The sequence below is a fragment of a genome, unplaced genomic scaffold, assembly GCF_019419815.1.
Source record: "Pyrus x bretschneideri cultivar Hongxiangsu unplaced genomic scaffold, Pyrus_bretschneideri_v1 Contig12, whole genome shotgun sequence".
Classification (NCBI taxonomy): domain Eukaryota; kingdom Viridiplantae; phylum Streptophyta; class Magnoliopsida; order Rosales; family Rosaceae; genus Pyrus; species Pyrus x bretschneideri.
The window spans coordinates 5869782-5886565 of NW_025999413.1; the positions used below are offsets into that span (position 1 = coordinate 5869782).

Genomic DNA, 16784 nt, shown 5'->3' on the forward strand with positions numbered 1-16784 from the left:
TCCTTAGCATTTCTCTATGATACGTAGGTTTAACACCATTAAACGCTTTGGGAGGGACTCGAACCAAGGCATTGGGTGACGAGGGAGCACCTTCCCCCCCCCCCCCCCCCGGGGAAGATATTGGAACTTCAATTTGGAAGAGATGATGGAAGCAGGAGTTCATTTTGGTCTTGGTATTTAGAAATGAAATCCTATAATGGCACCTTATATCTCTACAAAACGTAAAGGCATTCATTATAAATCTTACCAAAACTCTCCTCTCTTTATCTTTATTCGGTGTAACTACTTGAGCTGGATAAGAGAAAACTTTCACGTTTGGTTTTGAAAAGGAAGGATCCTATAGGATCCTATCCAAAATTTTATTTTGCTAGGCCCATAGCTAAAAGGTTTCTTTTGAATTATTTGAGAGTACTTAAATCAATAATATATGATTTTGATGATTTTATGTATCTATTTGATATTATGATTCTACACATATACATAATTTAGAATTTTCTCAAACGGTACAAATAGAAGACTTTTGAGACGATCTTCACACTCATTCATATATAACTTCGCTTTTATTTATCAATTCAAAGGGTAGAATGTAATGTATAAAAATCACTACCATTAGCCAAACGTTCCTCGTTTCCCTCCCAACCACTAAAAAAAAAAAAAAAAAAAAAAAAAGGAAAACTTTAACAAGTTCATGGTCCTGTTCATCTTAACGAAAAATCATATTTTTACATTAAAAAGTCAATATACTATTCATTTTATCTTTTATTTTGTCCTTATCGTTAAAATTCATAGTTTTCAAATAATTTTCATTAGTTTTGTTAAAAAAAAAATGGAAATGCTAACGACACCGAATCATGTTAATACACCCTCGCCACTACTGTGTGAAGCTCTGCGTAACTACGAGGCGAATTTTCTGTAGTCGACAGAGAGCAAACAAACGAGCATCAATGGCTGAACCCAAAACCAAATACGATCGCCAGCTCAGGTACTCTATCTCTCTCTTCCCCTTTCCCCGTTTTGCCCTCCACCATTCCCCTAATTCTCCAAAATCCCACTCTCAACTCGTTCAATCCCTTTCGCTAAAGCTTTAATCCTCTGTTTGTTTACACCCATTTGAAATTGCAGAATCTGGGGCGAGCAAGGGCAGACAGCCCTAGAGAAGGCCAGCATATGCCTACTGAATTGCGGCCCCACCGGCTCCGAGACCCTGAAGAACCTTGTTCTTGGCGGGGTTGGAAGCATCACCGTCATCGATGGATCTAAAGTCGAACCGGGTGACCTCGGAAATAACTTCATGGGTATGTTTAATTTTTGTTTTGGTCAAATGGGTATGTTTTGAATTGTTGTTTCCGGGTTTGATTACTGTTTTTTGAGTTATTTATGGATTTTGGTTGTTGGGTTTTTGGTAGTTGATGAATCGAGCGTTGGGAAATCGAAAGCGAAATGCGTTTGCCAGTTTCTTCAGGAGTTGAATGATGCTGTGAAGGCTAAGTTTATCGAAGAGTATCCGGAGGTTTTGATTGAGACTAACCCGTCGTTCTTTTCTCAGTTTACCTTGGTTGTGGCTACTCAGGTATGGACTCTACTTATCGCCAATATATTGCATATAGTATGCTTACATATTCTTGTATGACACCTTGATTACCAAGTTTTCTCCTTACATTCCTACATTCTCATTACATTGTATTTTTTTAGTCAAAATGATTTATGAGATTTGCATATCCATCAGTTTGGTCTTTGAGATTTGAAATCAATAAAATGGTCCCTGAGTTTATCCACCATCAATCGAAAGAAAAATCAAATGACAAAATTACCCTCAATTTAATAATCAATGGGTCAAATGATTTGACAAAAATTATGAGTATTTTTGTCATTTTAGCCTAATTTGATGGAGATTTTTCATGGAATGACCAAAATGATTGATTGTGGACAAATTTAGAGACCACTTCTATTGATTTCAAATCTTAGAGACCAAAATGAGGAGTGATGCAACTCTCAGAGACTATTTTGGCTAAAAAGCCTTTTTTTTTAATTTTTATAATAATGAACATGTGATGTCGGTACACTTGTAAAGATAATTTGGTTATATACTTTCCCCATAAGGTTTGCTTATTTTAGTGGCTATTGGATGGTGGATGTCAAGTTTACCTATAGACTTCGTAAAGTTCCAATTTTTGTCTGCGTTATGCAATAACTATGATGGACTGTTTTGAGAATCTAGGTCTTTAGTTTCTATTGGGATTATTTGTGTTTTCGATTTCTGTCGTCACACTTGTTAATAGCAATATCCCTGATTTTCTAATTTGAACCATCAGCTAGGGGAAAGTTCAATGGTAAAGCTTGATAGAATCTGCAGGGAGGCAAATGTGATACTGATCTTTGCTCGCTCTTATGGCCTCACTGGGCTTGTCCGTATCAGTTTGAAGGTATGCGGTTTTGAGATTTTTGTAAAAGCTGTTCTCTCTATCTTGGAATTACTATTCCAGAATGTGAGCATTTGAGTTTTTATCTTCCAATTGGTGAGAGTGATGAGGGATGAGATATGATAATCTATAGCCGTGTCCTACTTTGAAGCTTGATAGTGTAATGATGATAGGTGTTTCTCTGATTAATTACATCATAAAGAAGCGGAACATGCTTGCTTATAGGGACATGGTTTCGTTATCCAAACTTATAATTTATAAATATCTAGATGGCAAGGTGAAAAATGGATCTCACAGAGTTATGTTTATAATATTTTTCTTTGAATCTGAGTATTGCTATGTTCTCCATTTTCTCTACATTTTTTTGGGGCAGGAACATACTGTGATTGAGTCAAAACCTGAACATTTTCTGGATGACCTTCGTTTGAATAATCCATGGCTGGAGCTTAAAAGGTATGAAATTCTGTTTTTCATATTTTCATCTGAGGCATTTTCAGAGTTACTTATTCGGATTTCGGATAACTAAGTATTTGCATGTGTATTTTATGCTAATTTGCTTTTGCCTATATGAGCTGATGACTGGTTTTCTGATTTCTTAGCCTATATGTCCATGTTCAATAATATGTGTAACTCCTTGTGTTTATTTTCTAGATATTGAATCTATTATTTATTGACAATAGGTACGCGGAAACTATTGATCTGGATGTGTCAGATCCTGTTGCCCACAAACACACACCATACGTCCTCATTCTTGTCAAGATGGCAGAGGAGTGGGCAAAAAATCATGATGGTAAACTTCCATCAACTAGGGAAGAGAAAAAAGAGTTCAAGGTTTACATGCTTGATTCATACAATTTCTGTTCTTTTTCATTTTCTCAATTGCTTTCTAGTAAATACATTTGTTTATTTCCTTGTGCTCTTGAATTGCTTAGGAGCTTATTAAAGCCAGGATGACTGCACTAGATGAAGATAACTATAAAGAAGCCATTGAGGCCTCTTTCAAAGTCTTTACTCCACGAGGAATTAGTAAGTGTATAATTTTCAAGCTTGGTTGTAGTTTTCCAGTATATTTCTGCAGAAGATGCTATTGTATGTATAAATTTCCAAGATAGGCAAAATAGTCATCCCTTACATTTTGCAGTCTGAATGTTTCTTCATGTTAATGAAATATTTTAATGTTTTTGCTAATGATTGCTGCAAATTGAACTTGGTTCGAGTAGATGCCAGTGTGGCAGGCATGCTCGGTTAACTGTTATATCCTACTCTCACTCCAATGGAGTTGGGGTTGACTTGGCATTGTTTCGGAAACAAGAGAGTTTATCCACTTTCCCCCCTATCATTAACATAATATAAGTAATCTGGAAAGAAAATACAAAAATCATCCATCTCTGCTAGAATACTCATACATCTTTGTAAGCTTTGCGTATTGCACTATACTTCTTTGGAGGTTCAGATCATTCTGTGGTTCTGCCTTGAATATTGATGTTTGAATATCAGTCCGACTGTACAAGTGGTTAATTTTTTTTTTTCTTCTCATTTTGTCTTAGGTTCTGACTTGCAACAGGTAATTGGAGATAGCTGTGTGGAAATAGATTCCAGCTCGTCTGATTTTTGGGTGATGGTGGCAGCATTGAAGGTTTGTGATTTTTTCCATGACCTCCGGATATAGCATGTTTAACTTTTTTTTTGTGTTAAACTGAGAGTGCTCAGAATAAAGTGTTTATCACCATAATGCATATCTTCTAGAGTTTCAAATAGATTCCTCTTTTCCTGATTTGGTACTCAAGCCCTCTGTTTTTCTCCGGAAAACAACAGATGGGGCCTAGAAGTTTGGAGGCTAAAACTCTGATTATAAAACTGTTTAGCGATAATTTGTGTAATTTTTAGGCAATTTAACCGCCAATCATGCACATTTTGAAGTCATAGCTTTGAGCCGTGTTCCTACATTTTAATGGTAGATTGGGGGATTTTATGTGAAATACCCAACATGATCAAAGGGAACATGTTTTCAGAGTTCTCATGCCGAGTTTTTCTTTCTTGAATGGTCAACGCAGGAATTGCTTGACTAGACATTTTAGCTTCCTTTATTAGAGATTTTAGCCATCTTACAATGGACATGTGTGTAGCTTGCCAATATTTTTAATTGAGAAAATCACATGCTTATAATTAGCTTGTCTATCCAGGTCCATTACATTGTCAATTTCTCAAATAGTATAATCAGAAATCTTCACTTTGCAGGAATTCATAGAAAATGAAGGTGGTGGTGAGGCACCCCTTGAAGGATCAATACCAGACATGACATCTTCGACAGAGTTAGTGACCGCTGTTCCCAATAATTCTAGTCTTTCTTTTGTTATGGTTTAAAAATAATAATTGTTGATGCAAGAGTTCTCCTACCCTCTTGTAGGCACTATATATCTTTACAGAAACTCTACCAAGCTAAGGCTGAGGCTGATTATCTCGTTATTGAGCAAAGGGTTAGGACTACTCTGAAAAAAATTGGTAGAGATCCAAACAGCATCTCAAAGACAACCATAAAAAGTTTCTGCAAGAATGCAAGAAAACTCAAAGTAAGTGTTTTGAGTTTCAATTTATTGTGTGACTTACCTATATTGCTTCACCAGTGCTGCAAGTATTTCGTTTAATTGTAAACGTGGATCCAGAAATATTCATAAGATTCTAATTTGACCTACCTTATTAAAATATATTTACACCTTTTAACTTTTTTTTTGGGTAAGGAATCTATTTTATTCTGCCTTCCATGGGCTTACTCTTTGTAATTTATTTTATTGCAACTATTTTAGGATTTTTAGTAGTTATTCAGTGATGAAATGTCGTTCTGTGATGACTGTTCCTCATTTGTTGATTCATTTTAGACCATAAGGTTTGCAAACCGTTGGATGTTAGATCTGAGGCATCTCTCCAGCTGAAATATCTTTTACCTAAGAATGCAGTGTGCATATTAGGGCTTGATGTTGTAGTCTTTCAGAATCATTTTACTTAAGCCTCTTGATTTTTGCCTAGCTGACTTCAATTGAACACTAATCTTTACTTTGTAGGTTTGCAGGTATCGCCTAGTTGAAGATGAGTTCAATTCTCCAACCGTACCAGAGTTGCAGAAGTATCTAACAGATGAGGATTACAGGTACATTACGATTTTGTTACTTTGGCTTTTAGTTATATCGTTTGTAGAATTATTTATTTCATGGGACAATATATTCTTGAAGATCTGAGCAATAAATATTTCAGAATACTTTTAGTTAATTTTGTAGTCAATTAAAGATGATCGCATATAACTATGGTTTTGTCTTGCTTAAAGTTCACCGTTATCCTTTGATTTTCATGACAGTGTAGCCAGTATGTTTTATGTTTTGCTTAGAGCTGTCGATCGATTTGCTGCCAATTACAACAGTTTTCCTGGACAATTTGACGGGTAACACCTGATACTGTTTATGAGCATGTTACAGTACAAATTTGTAATATTGTAATGATTTTGCATGTTCACTTTCCTCGTAGTTTAATGGATGAGGACATATCTCGATTGAAGACTACAGCTGTTGGCCTGCTTAATGATGTGGGCTGCAATGGCGTAACATTAACTGAGGACCTTATCAATGAGATGTGTCGATTTGGTGCTGCCGAGCTCCATGCAGTTGCTGCTTTCATTGGAGGAATTGCATCTCAGGAAGTGATTAAGGTTTGTGTTTCCAGCTCTGCGTCCTGTTTAGGTTAGTGATATCATATTGCTACTTAAACTGACATTTACTCTTCTGACACTGTTACCGACAGCTTATAACAAGACAGTTTGTGCCCTTGTCCGGAACTTTTGTCTTCAACGGCATTGATCATAAGTCTCAATTGTTATCTCTGTAGCTGCTCTAAAGCCCGAAATGATATAAAACGACGGTAAGTTTTCACCTGTAAAAATCCCATATCTAGCATTTATAGCTTCTATTACATCGAGCTGTACTAGGTTTTGGTTTCCATTTGCAGATGACCTTTTATGATTGGAGTCGGAACAAGTTTGATCTTACACCGTCACGCGCTATCGATCGGAGGCTTTGTTTCTGTAGTTGAGATTCGGCAGTTTGCAGTGCAACGTGATTTTGTAGTTCTGTTTCTCGTTCCATTATCCTGGATAGGTGAGAGGCAGTCAAAAATAAAGATAAGTGTGAGAGAGAAAGAGGGAGAGAGTGAGACAATCTATAACAATTGACTTGTCAATTCGTTATGAAATGGAATTGTTATTAAATTATGCCCTAATACAGCTTTAATCACTCGACTGGGTTTATAATATTTTGTTTAATCTGAACCGATCATCTTTTAAGTTATCAATGGAAAATCAATGTGCGAAAATTCGCTGGAATCGGAAGTATTTAAGTTTTATGTGGCTTATCAATATGCATGTGTAATTATTTCTCTATACTTATCAAGTGAATGAATTGTATAAAAAAAAAAAACTGATCGAAATAATTTACAGTTAGGAGAAGAAAACAGATTAAACTTCTACACAAAATAGGAAAATCCAGTCTAAACTTAATTCCACTAGAAGAGGGATTCTCTCAAGTGACTAGATAATAGTCCCGGTAGCTTACCCAGTAGTGGATTAGTGACATGAGAATATCTCTCCAACGAGAATAGAAAAACGAGATTACTTGAACACCAAGAAACTTACAAACTATAAATAAATAGAACTCTCAAAACACAAAACAAACTCATCGAAAACTTGAACCCTACGCTATCTTGATCTTCAACTTTCAAAATTCACAACCAAGCCAAACCGACCAATCAAACAACCAACAATGGTGCTGGCGGAATTAGGAGGGAGCATATCCCGTGCCCTCCAGCAGATGATCAATGCGATCAACTCTGCCAAATGCTGCAGGATCCATCGGGGAAACCCAATCAGCTTGTGCCGAAAAAAGGGAAGAAACCGAGCCAAGTTGTAATGTTTGTTGGTTTACAAGGGTCAGGAAAAACCACAACGTGTACAAAATACGCGTATTATCATAAGAACAAAGGCTGGAAACCTGCCTTAGTTTGTGCAGACACATTCCGAGCTGGGGCTTTGGATCCGCTCAAGCAAAACGCCGCCAAGGCTAAGGTTCCGTTTTATGGAAGTTACACAGAGACGGACCCTGTGAAAATTGCGGTTGAAGGTGTGGAGAGGTTCAAAAACGATCAGGGCAATAGTTTTGATCTCATAATTGTTGATACTAGTGGGAGGCACAAGCAAGAAGCTGCTCTTTTCGAAGAGATGCGTCAACTTTCCGAAGCAATCAGTCCCGACCTTGTTGTGTTTGTTATGGATAAGTATCGGACAATCTGCATTTCATCAAGCTCAAGCGTTTAAGCAAAGCGTTGCGGTTGGAGCTGTTATTGTAACGAAAATGGACGGTCATGCAAAGGGCGGTGGTGCTCTCAGTGCTGTTGCAGCAACAAAGAGTCCTGTTATATTTATCGGAACAGGAGAGCACACGGATCAGTTGGAAGCCTTCGATGTGAAACCCCTTGTCCGGCGTCTGTTAGGCATGGGGGACTTGTCCGGACTTGCAAACAAGATTCGCGAAGCTGTTCCGATGGATCAACACGAAGACATATTGGAAAAGATTTTACAGGGCGGATTTACGATAAGGGCTATGCAAGTGTTGTTTCAGACCAAGCTAAAACTCGGCACACCTAGCCAGCTCGCTTCGATGCTCCCTGCAGAATGTACGAGCCGGTTATTTCCTGCAGGACTTGGCGATGATCAGGAAAATCATAACCAGATGAAGCAGTTCTTGGTCATGATGGATTCAATGACTGCTCAAGAGTTGGATAGCCCGAACCTCAAGGTAAGCGAGTTGCGGAGACAACGGATAGCAAGGAGTTCTGGTCATGAAGTTAGACAAGTAGAAGAGCTGATTGAAGCGTGCAAAGCTGTTAGCAAGAATTTTAGCAACAGGAGAGCGCTGCTTCGGAGTTTGAACAGCGGCAACATGCGAGCGGTAACCCGGAATATGAGTAGTAATCCGCAGCTGCTCGACCAGGTTGGGGGCATGGGTGGTTTGAGAAGCTTGATGAATCTGGGGAGGTTATAACTAGTACCGTTTTGGTAAAAATTGGAATGGATTTTTGTGGTGGTGTGGCTTTTAATTAATTAGACTAATAACTGATGAACATTTGTGCCCTTCTCTTTGTTTATTAGGGTGTTGCATTGCCTCCTTTAGATATTCCCACTAATTAATCAGTTACATGTGACTTAACGATCGATTTACAGATATTCCTCTTCACTTGTATACAAGATTCGAATGGTTCAAATCTTATAAATAATGAGTTCGAAACTAATTTATTCCCGCATTTTAGTGTTCAAAACTAATCATATTCGGAACTCTTAAACTCAAAAATTCCAAAAAAAAAACCAGACCAATACGAAATATTCAAATGAGTTCAATCTAAAGAGAGATTGAAGCGAATGTTTGCTACCCTGAAATCTTCTTGTCTGACGTATTTCGATCCACCTCACCAGAGATCCTAAATTTAAATGATGGCAAAATTCGTAATCCAAAGTAAAAAATTAGAAGATAAACAAATAGGTTACAAGGCAGCTTGTGGAATGGAGGTTGACAAGAGGATCGAGGGACGAACAAATCCTCAGAATTTTGGCTCGTCTTGCAACCGCTCTGTCGATTCATAAACATTCAGCAGCAGAAGCCTTCTTGAGAGGATTGTAGACGCTAAATTCGCCGAAGTCCCTCCTACCACTGGAAAAAACAGTGCCCATTATCAACCCCTTGGCACAAATGAACAGAATTTCAGCAGCTAAACATATTTATAAAGAAGGGAACTTCAACGAAAAATTTCCGTACTGTTCACTTTAACGAAAAATCATATTTTTACACTAAAAAGTCAATCATGATACTATTCACTTTACCCTTTATTTTGTTCTTATCATTAAAACTCAAAGTTTTCAAACCCTTTTCATTATTTTCCTTATAAAGAAATGGCGTAAAGCATGGACAAAAAGCAGAGGGAGAGATGATGAAGACGATGTGATGGTGCCACGACATGCATCCAAAGCAGCATGCCAGCGTTAATTTCCATATGTGATATACTTAGGACTACAAGAATGTACCTGTGCGTTATATCCCAGCCGGCAGGTAAAAAACGAGGATGAAGAGATTCAACGAATACTTGCCTCCACCTTTGACAAAATTGAGAAATGCCATCTTCACCATATTCCTTTAGCAGATGATCCACAACTTGCTTGCCATGTGGACCATGTCCTAAAAGTGACATTTTTGATCTACGTTTACGGTGGGAAGTTGCACCATCTCCGGCATGACTAAAATCAACTGATCCGTTCGGTGTTTCTCTCTCACCATCACCGTCACCGTCACCATCAGCATTTACAACAGATATAAACTGACTACCAGCAACTCCACTTATATCTGAGTTCATGTTCTTTTCAACAACAGCAAAAGCTTCTTCTTCAGTCCCCAAATCAGCATCCTTCAGCATGAAAGCATCTCCATTTTCTGTTCCGGTATATGCTTCTGCTTCAGTGGTGCATGAATCAAGTAGAGTATCAGCTTCTGATGCGTTCACAATGGCAGATGTGTACATGGTAATTGTAGTTCTCTCTTGCTCTGCATCTGGTTGAATAATCCCCTTAGAATGCTTTAAAGAAAGTCCTTTCTTCTTCTCAAATCGTTTTCTCTTGTTGGGACTCATGCCAACCAACAAAGCGTTTTCTAAATCTTCCTCAGATATTTGCCTCCCTCCATAATACCTCATTACTATCTGCAAAGCGAATAAGATTGAATTCACAAACATAAGCTCCTAAACTAACAAACCAACAATACTACAAACCGCTGATGCTAAAATCACACACCAGCAGTAGTAAAACATTTGATGTCAAAACTAACGCAAAATCAATACAAAAGTCAGTACCATTGTGATCATTTTCTCAAAATCAAGGGCTTAATATGTGCTCATGTACCTCTGTCAGTTCTTCACGGCGGCTGGATGGCATTCTTGGTCCATGGCGCAGAAGAGCCATAGCAGCAATGCGCAATTGTAAAGGAGACACACCTGGCTCCTCAAAAGTTGTTTCTGGAACAGATGATTCAGATGTAGCCTGAGATTGTTCTGAATCAAACACTCTGCGAACAAAAAGTGGAATCCCAAATTCTGCAGCGATATGTTTTTTATACTTCTCAGCAGAGGCATGAGCAATTTCATGACAGTCCACACATAGTAGGACAATATCATGAGAACGGTGGCTTTTCAAATGTTCAGGGAAGTGCATTCTGTAGCATGAGGGAATTATTCGGTAGCGTAAGTAATGATTTCTTTCGCCACAGCTAACACATATATTTTTCTTACTTTGAATGTAAAAATCATTGCCTTCATCTTCTGGACGGCCTTTGGGCTCAAAAAGAAGCATAATCGCAGGTGGATTTTCATCAACAAGTTTTGCCAAATCCCGCCGAAGATACCTGTAAGAATACAACATTGACTATATCAAATTCAACACATTTTATGGTAAAATGTTTTTTTTGAGATATGATTGCTAACCATTCAAGCTTCCTGCGGTCACAGTAACAAAGCAACCGGCCATCATCTGCATAGATCCTGCAATTATGATAAACTGGAGCTTTACAGGAAAATTTTTGAACAAATAGCTGCCGAGACGACTTTCGAGCAACTTGCTTTGAATTTCTCAACCCATTTTTTCTAGAAGTTAGTGGCACTTTCATATTACACTCTACCAGTAAAGCATAATTGAAGATGGACAGTGGGCAACTCCCATTTGGACCCAGGCAGTTTTGAAGAATCTTAGAAAAGAAATTATCAGGGTTGCCTATTTTGTTGTGGAGCAGATGACGAAAGTCATCCAAATGACTGTAAACGACAGGGGATGGAGATGAGAGGCCAGAACTGAAACTTGAATCTGCATTGGAATCAGCTTCAGCAATGGTGGTTAATATGTCTGCAGGGTTTGTTGGAGCTTTGTCTGCATGGTTCGTTGGAGCTTTGTCTGCAAGGGCAACAATAGCCTGATCTGATATTACATATCTTAAGCTCTCATCGTGTACACGAGCCTGGAAGGAAGCAAATGCCACGTGATTGCTTAAGTATCTAGAATGTGATCTCAGTGCACTCAGGTGCAACGTTACAAGATCAAATAAAAAACTATTATGACCATAAAACCCAACGTACAATTGAAAACATGGAAACAAGAATGATATGTGTCTAAGTAGCACGAGATAAGTAAATTGAGAGCAGGTTCATAATTTCGTACTGTAATGTCATTTTTAGAAAATTTCAAAAAAAAGAAAAAAAATGTATATATTTACATACACACACACACACACACACACTTTCAGCATTATCGTTTGTGGCAAATTTTAGGAAAAGGAACTAACCATCAAATCTCTCCATGCACATAATCTGTTCACAGCATCCTGAAACACAATACAAAGTTTTGCATAAAGAATACTTATTCTAATTAGTAACACACGTTAACAGAAAGTGCAACAGAAGAATACAAGAAGCGTCCAAGAACCTAGAAAGAAGGGTTAGAAGAAGATAAATTGTAACAAATTAACCTGAGGCTGGCAGCACCACAGTAGACCAAACCATGGAACCGCCTCAAGGGCTGTCCTCTCAATTCTAAGATGAATGCTTGACCACTTAAAAAGTCCTCAACTTCTTCTCAACCCAAATGCCCAAAATAGACGCAACTGGACCATGATCCAGAAAGCTTTCTCAGTCCTTTTAACAAACCTAATGTGCCAGCCTAATAAAGGTTAGTGACTGAATCCTAAAATCACCCAAGACACCCCAAACAGTCAATCCAACCCTGCCCCCATGGAAGAAAAAGCTCACTATGGGCAATGCAAAGACTTGGGGGAAACCAGATTCCAGTGCACCCTTGCATTAATATAATTTATTGAATATATGCAACACTTGCAACCTCCTCAAGAGTCAAGAACATCAAAAGAAGCAAACCTGGACTTCAGGAGAAACTGATGAAATCCCTCCTTGGCCATTCAAATGACGGCTAAAAATTGATGAAGCAGCAGACTCTCCAGGAGAAGCTTCTATCTCTTTAGTATACAGTTGCAAACATATCGAGTTTGAACGCCGACTAGCCTCGAGAACAAAATGTAATTTGTCATTGGGACCCGTGTTTTCTGATACAGTGAGATATTTAGACCTTTGATGCTATGACTATTAGAAAGTGACAACATAGTCTTAAATGCTATCAACTTGAAATCATGGCTAAGCAAGAGTTCAGTACCACATAACACATGCAGTGTGTTTTAGTTTAGCTCATGCTAAATAAGATTAGTAGAAAATTATCATCACAAATAATAAACTTTATCATGTCACACGGTCACACCAATCCTATGAATTTTTCTAATCAAGGTTTCCAATTCTCCAGATAGAAATGTTCACATGCGTCCACACATCATACAATGTCCTATTACTTAAGAATTAAAACTTTCATCACATTCTGTAACTTAGGTTATGACCTCTCCGCAGAATAACATTCACAGAAGCATGCATGTGCACATACAATGATTCATGTATCGTCTTTAATTTTTCTTATCTAACCAATCCAACAAGTGAAATGTAAAAGGTCTGAAAAGCAGCTGTGACACAAAGAAGGAAGGTGTACCGTTATCCAGCATTTCCAGCTCAGCAATTAAACTGTGTGCAATATAGAGTAGATAGTGCGCATCTGTACGAGCATATTGTACCATTTCGATTGACAAGGGGCGCTGTCTCCAGTCTTCACGCTACAAACCAATATGAGAAACAATAAGAAGCAATGTCAGGTCTATCGTGAGAATGGTTACATCTAAAACCCTTATTCAGTAATCTCCACAGCATTTCAAAACCAATGTGAAAATGTTGGTCAGAACATGGGTTATTACTAAATATATGAAAGTGTCATTTAAATACTCAAGCCAGAAGAAATGTTAAATATTTGCTTTATGTATTCAAAAGAATCTTGAAGCCATGTTGACCAATTAGTAGCTAGCTATAAGATAACAGCAAACAGAAAGAACATGAATAAAAAAGCCTTGAGGCCAAACCTGTAACAATTTGTTAGTGACTACTCCACAGTAAGATTCAAGTAAATATGCCAGTGACTTTTGCGGCTTTGACAAAACTTCGCAAGCCTGCAGTGTAATAATAAAATACGAAAATGAGTTCAAAACAGATACAGATAGTTGCTAAATCATCGCTCTCTTTCTGTCTCCTATCTCTCTCAGTTGATGTTTATATAATGAACATGTCATCCAAAATAACAGTATACAGACAGCTAACCTTTGCAGTATCAAACATATTAACAACATAAATATGGAAGTCCCTTTGCAGCCAGAGGACATCACTATCCGCCCCATGGAACACCTACACACGTCACATAAAATTCCCATCATCAACAGTACTCCAATCACAATCTACCATCATAATACGACACATTACAATATACTCATACATACTCACACTTTTGTACCCAAATCAGTAACATATGCACAAAAGAGTAATTACTATTTACCTTACAAATACTAGCATCAGCGAAAACCAGCCGTAGAAGGCTTATGCAATCATGCAGAGCAATCGTGTCCACCAAGTAATCTTCCTTCTCAGTAGAAATCTAATCCAATATTACCAAAATTAGAAACGCACACACAATTTCACACCCAAATTACATTCTTTTACCACTGATTTACCTGTATTAGAGCTGTAAAACCGAGAAAAGACCGAAAACTATGCTGCTCGGTATCAACAGCAAACACCTTCTCTTTGCTCAAAACCTCAACAAGTTCCTTCAACTTCGACTCAGTCTCCACCCACTCATACGACTCACTCATTTCTTCCAAACCCCCCACATTCTTCTCTGTAATTCCAATGCATTTTCGAAACTCCTCAAGCTGAAAACTTTCCATCAATCCCGTGATTTCCGCCTCATAAGGATGCGAATTCCAGTTCTTATCTATCACCAAAACTTCAAATTTCACTAAAGTTTCCAAAAATAAAAAAGAAAAATCAATGAAATTATGAGTGATCAAACGTCTACCTTCCGGAGAACCATTCAGGTTCAGATGCTTGAAGGGAGAGTAGGAATTGTCAGCTAAAACTCGCTTGAATCCGTACTGCGGCTTGAGGTGATCGGCTCGTAAATAACATCGACTTAGGGGGCAGTTTGCGTTCCGGCGGCGTCTCCGGTGCCGCGCAAAGAAGAAGACGGAGAGAGCTGTCAGAGAAGCGAGGGCGACTACTGCAATCTTGAGGTTGCTTCCTTTCGCCTCCATTTTTGTGTTTCTGGAGCTTTCTGTAGCTCGATGGAAGCAGAAGAAGGAAGACGATTGCGGTTTGCGGCGGAACGGTGGGAGAGGGGGGCTTACGTGGCACATTTAAAGAACACAACGACAGACCGTTATTTGCGAGGCGGTCCGTACCTTTTGAGTAATACGACGAGTCGTTTCCGACCATCGGGCTTTATTGCATCCGACAATGGTCCATTGGGCCGTCTGCTTTATGTGGATCAGAATTTTTTGTGTACTGAGTCTGTATTAGGGTTTATTGCATTTTATTGGTCTGTTAAAATTTAAAATTATTTTTCGGTACAATATTATTGATTTTCATGCAATTAGTTTGAAAAAGACAGCTGAGAACCGTGTTTAAAATTTCTTCGGTGATATAGGAAAAATTAGTGAAGATATGGAAAGGGGAATGTCATCGATCTTCTCACATATCAGTTAAATATCTACAAATTGTCATATGGCATGTCCTAAAATTTCATTTTAAATTTCAACGTTTTTTTAGCAAATTTTTATTATTTACATGGAAAGCAACTGATATCTATGTTGATAAATCCATCAAATTTCCACAAATTTGTATATCGATATTATCAAAATTGATATTTTAAACACTAATTGAGTGATAAATTTGGGAAATTTAAAATGTGGGTATTGGAACTCGAGAGATTAATGTAGAATCTCTCGTGTTGTAGATCTAAAAATGTTAGGACTCGTATATAAACAACTATCTCACACAACCTTCTATAAGCACTTAAAGTATACACGAGGGCGGCAATTTGTTTTTTTTTTTTTTTTTTCTTTCTTCGATTGATTCTATCTTAAATTGATTATATAAACATATATACAGATGTCTATTGTATAAAAACACAGGTTTAGGGTTCAAGGATAACAAGCAAAATACAATAATGATGAACTTTATCAATCCAAGTTCTCATCTTAACCACCTTTCGTAAAAGTCTAGATGATATTAGGTGAGATATGTCAACCGAATCGTCAACTCATGTTATAATTTTTAACACATAAGAAATATACACCAGGTTATAAGTAATTTGGGTATACAAAAATTAATTCGCCTTGTGCACTCTTGCCTTCCTATATTGCATGACATTATATTGTTTTTTTATTTACACTATTTTGCAATTCTAATTCTCGAAGATACCAAAACCAAAAGCAAACTGTCAACAAGGGTTGGGAGGGAATAAAGGGAATTGATTACATGCAGATGGCACATGTTTTTGTATGGGCCTGCAGACAGAAAGCAGTGGATGGGAGCCGATGGCTCAATTTTGATGGCACATACCTGCCTTCTTGGGCCGGCCGGCTGCATATGTGTGTGTGTGTGTGTGAGAGAGAGAGAGAGAGAGAGAGAGAAGGTGGGAAGCTCGTAAGAAGGATGGAGGGGAATTTGACATTTGGAAATGGATGAAGGAGAGTTTGTAGCTTGTAGTATAGTTTGGATGATACATATGAAATGAGAGCTAACAACTCCATTTCAGCTAAAGTTGGTGTATCTAACAATGAAAGCACAACTACTAAGATTGGAATTGAGGATCCAGGATCCAAGATCCTCAAATCGTATCCGTTCATCGTACATCTTGCGATTAGTTTTCATCATGTACTATTCATATTTAATTTTAAATAAAAGTATTTAAAATAATTTTTTGTCGCACGATGTACGATAAACTAACACGATTTGAGAATCTCTAAGATTCTCACAAAATGAATCCGGAGAGAATCCTCATGACTAAGATCACACTATCTTTGTTTTTTTTTTTTTTTTTTTGGTTTAAAAATTGTATTATTATATTTTTCTTCGCGGCAGTGGAAACTTTTTGAAAAGACTTTATAAAGTGTAGGCGTGTGAATAATTTTTTATTGTTGACTCTATAATAGAACTCATATGCATTTGTGGTTCTAAGCATTCCTATTATGAAAATGGAAGTCAGAAAAACTTTACATCTCTAAAATTTGAATGAACTAGAAAATGATTCATTTTTAAATTGTATGGAATGCTAGAAAATGTGAAACATCAGCAATTAGG

At 37.6% G+C, this 16784-nt stretch overlaps 2 protein-coding genes and 1 pseudogene across 5 annotated transcripts; 2 read left to right on the plus strand and 1 right to left on the minus strand.

The window, feature by feature from the left end:
- The first annotated feature begins 823 nt into the window (after positions 1 to 823).
- On the plus strand, positions 824 to 6732 carry LOC103944537 (NEDD8-activating enzyme E1 regulatory subunit AXR1). 2 transcript variants are annotated; one of them, XM_009355006.3, is made up of 15 exons: positions 824 to 982; positions 1123 to 1295; positions 1407 to 1570; positions 2313 to 2423; positions 2794 to 2873; positions 3101 to 3251; positions 3353 to 3446; positions 3968 to 4056; positions 4659 to 4732; positions 4828 to 4990; positions 5480 to 5565; positions 5770 to 5853; positions 5937 to 6117; positions 6210 to 6326; positions 6414 to 6732. In XM_009355006.3, exons 1-14 carry the CDS (start codon positions 852 to 854, stop codon positions 6291 to 6293), a joined length of 1665 nt encoding a protein of 554 aa, XP_009353281.2. In that variant the 5' UTR covers positions 824 to 851; the 3' UTR covers positions 6294 to 6326; positions 6414 to 6732. The 2 variants fall into 2 exon arrangements, 1 of the variants encoding a protein (XP_009353281.2); XR_007255975.1 differs by lacking the exons at positions 6210 to 6326; positions 6414 to 6732 and having other exon boundaries at positions 5775 to 5853; positions 5937 to 6079.
- Positions 6733 to 6846: 114 nt separating this feature from the next.
- LOC125474423 lies at positions 6847 to 8667 on the plus strand (annotated as a pseudogene).
- Positions 8668 to 8806: 139 nt separating this feature from the next.
- Positions 8807 to 15349, minus strand: LOC103944539 (protein RRP6-like 3). 3 transcript variants are annotated; one of them, XM_048578148.1, is made up of 13 exons: positions 14500 to 15347; positions 14153 to 14415; positions 13978 to 14076; positions 13746 to 13829; positions 13511 to 13597; positions 13090 to 13210; positions 12417 to 12601; positions 11831 to 11869; positions 10980 to 11506; positions 10788 to 10900; positions 10402 to 10592; positions 9535 to 10202; positions 8807 to 9163 (listed from the first exon to the last, which is right to left on the minus strand). In XM_048578148.1, exons 1-13 carry the CDS (start codon positions 14834 to 14836, stop codon positions 9091 to 9093), a joined length of 2787 nt encoding a protein of 928 aa, XP_048434105.1. In that variant the 5' UTR covers positions 14837 to 15347; the 3' UTR covers positions 8807 to 9090. The 3 variants fall into 3 exon arrangements, with proteins under 3 accessions (XP_048434105.1, XP_009353284.2, XP_009353283.2); XM_009355009.3 differs by having other exon boundaries at positions 8807 to 9192; positions 10402 to 10900; positions 14500 to 15349; XM_009355008.3 differs by having other exon boundaries at positions 10402 to 10900; positions 14500 to 15345.
- Positions 15350 to 16784: the final 1435 nt, after the last annotated feature.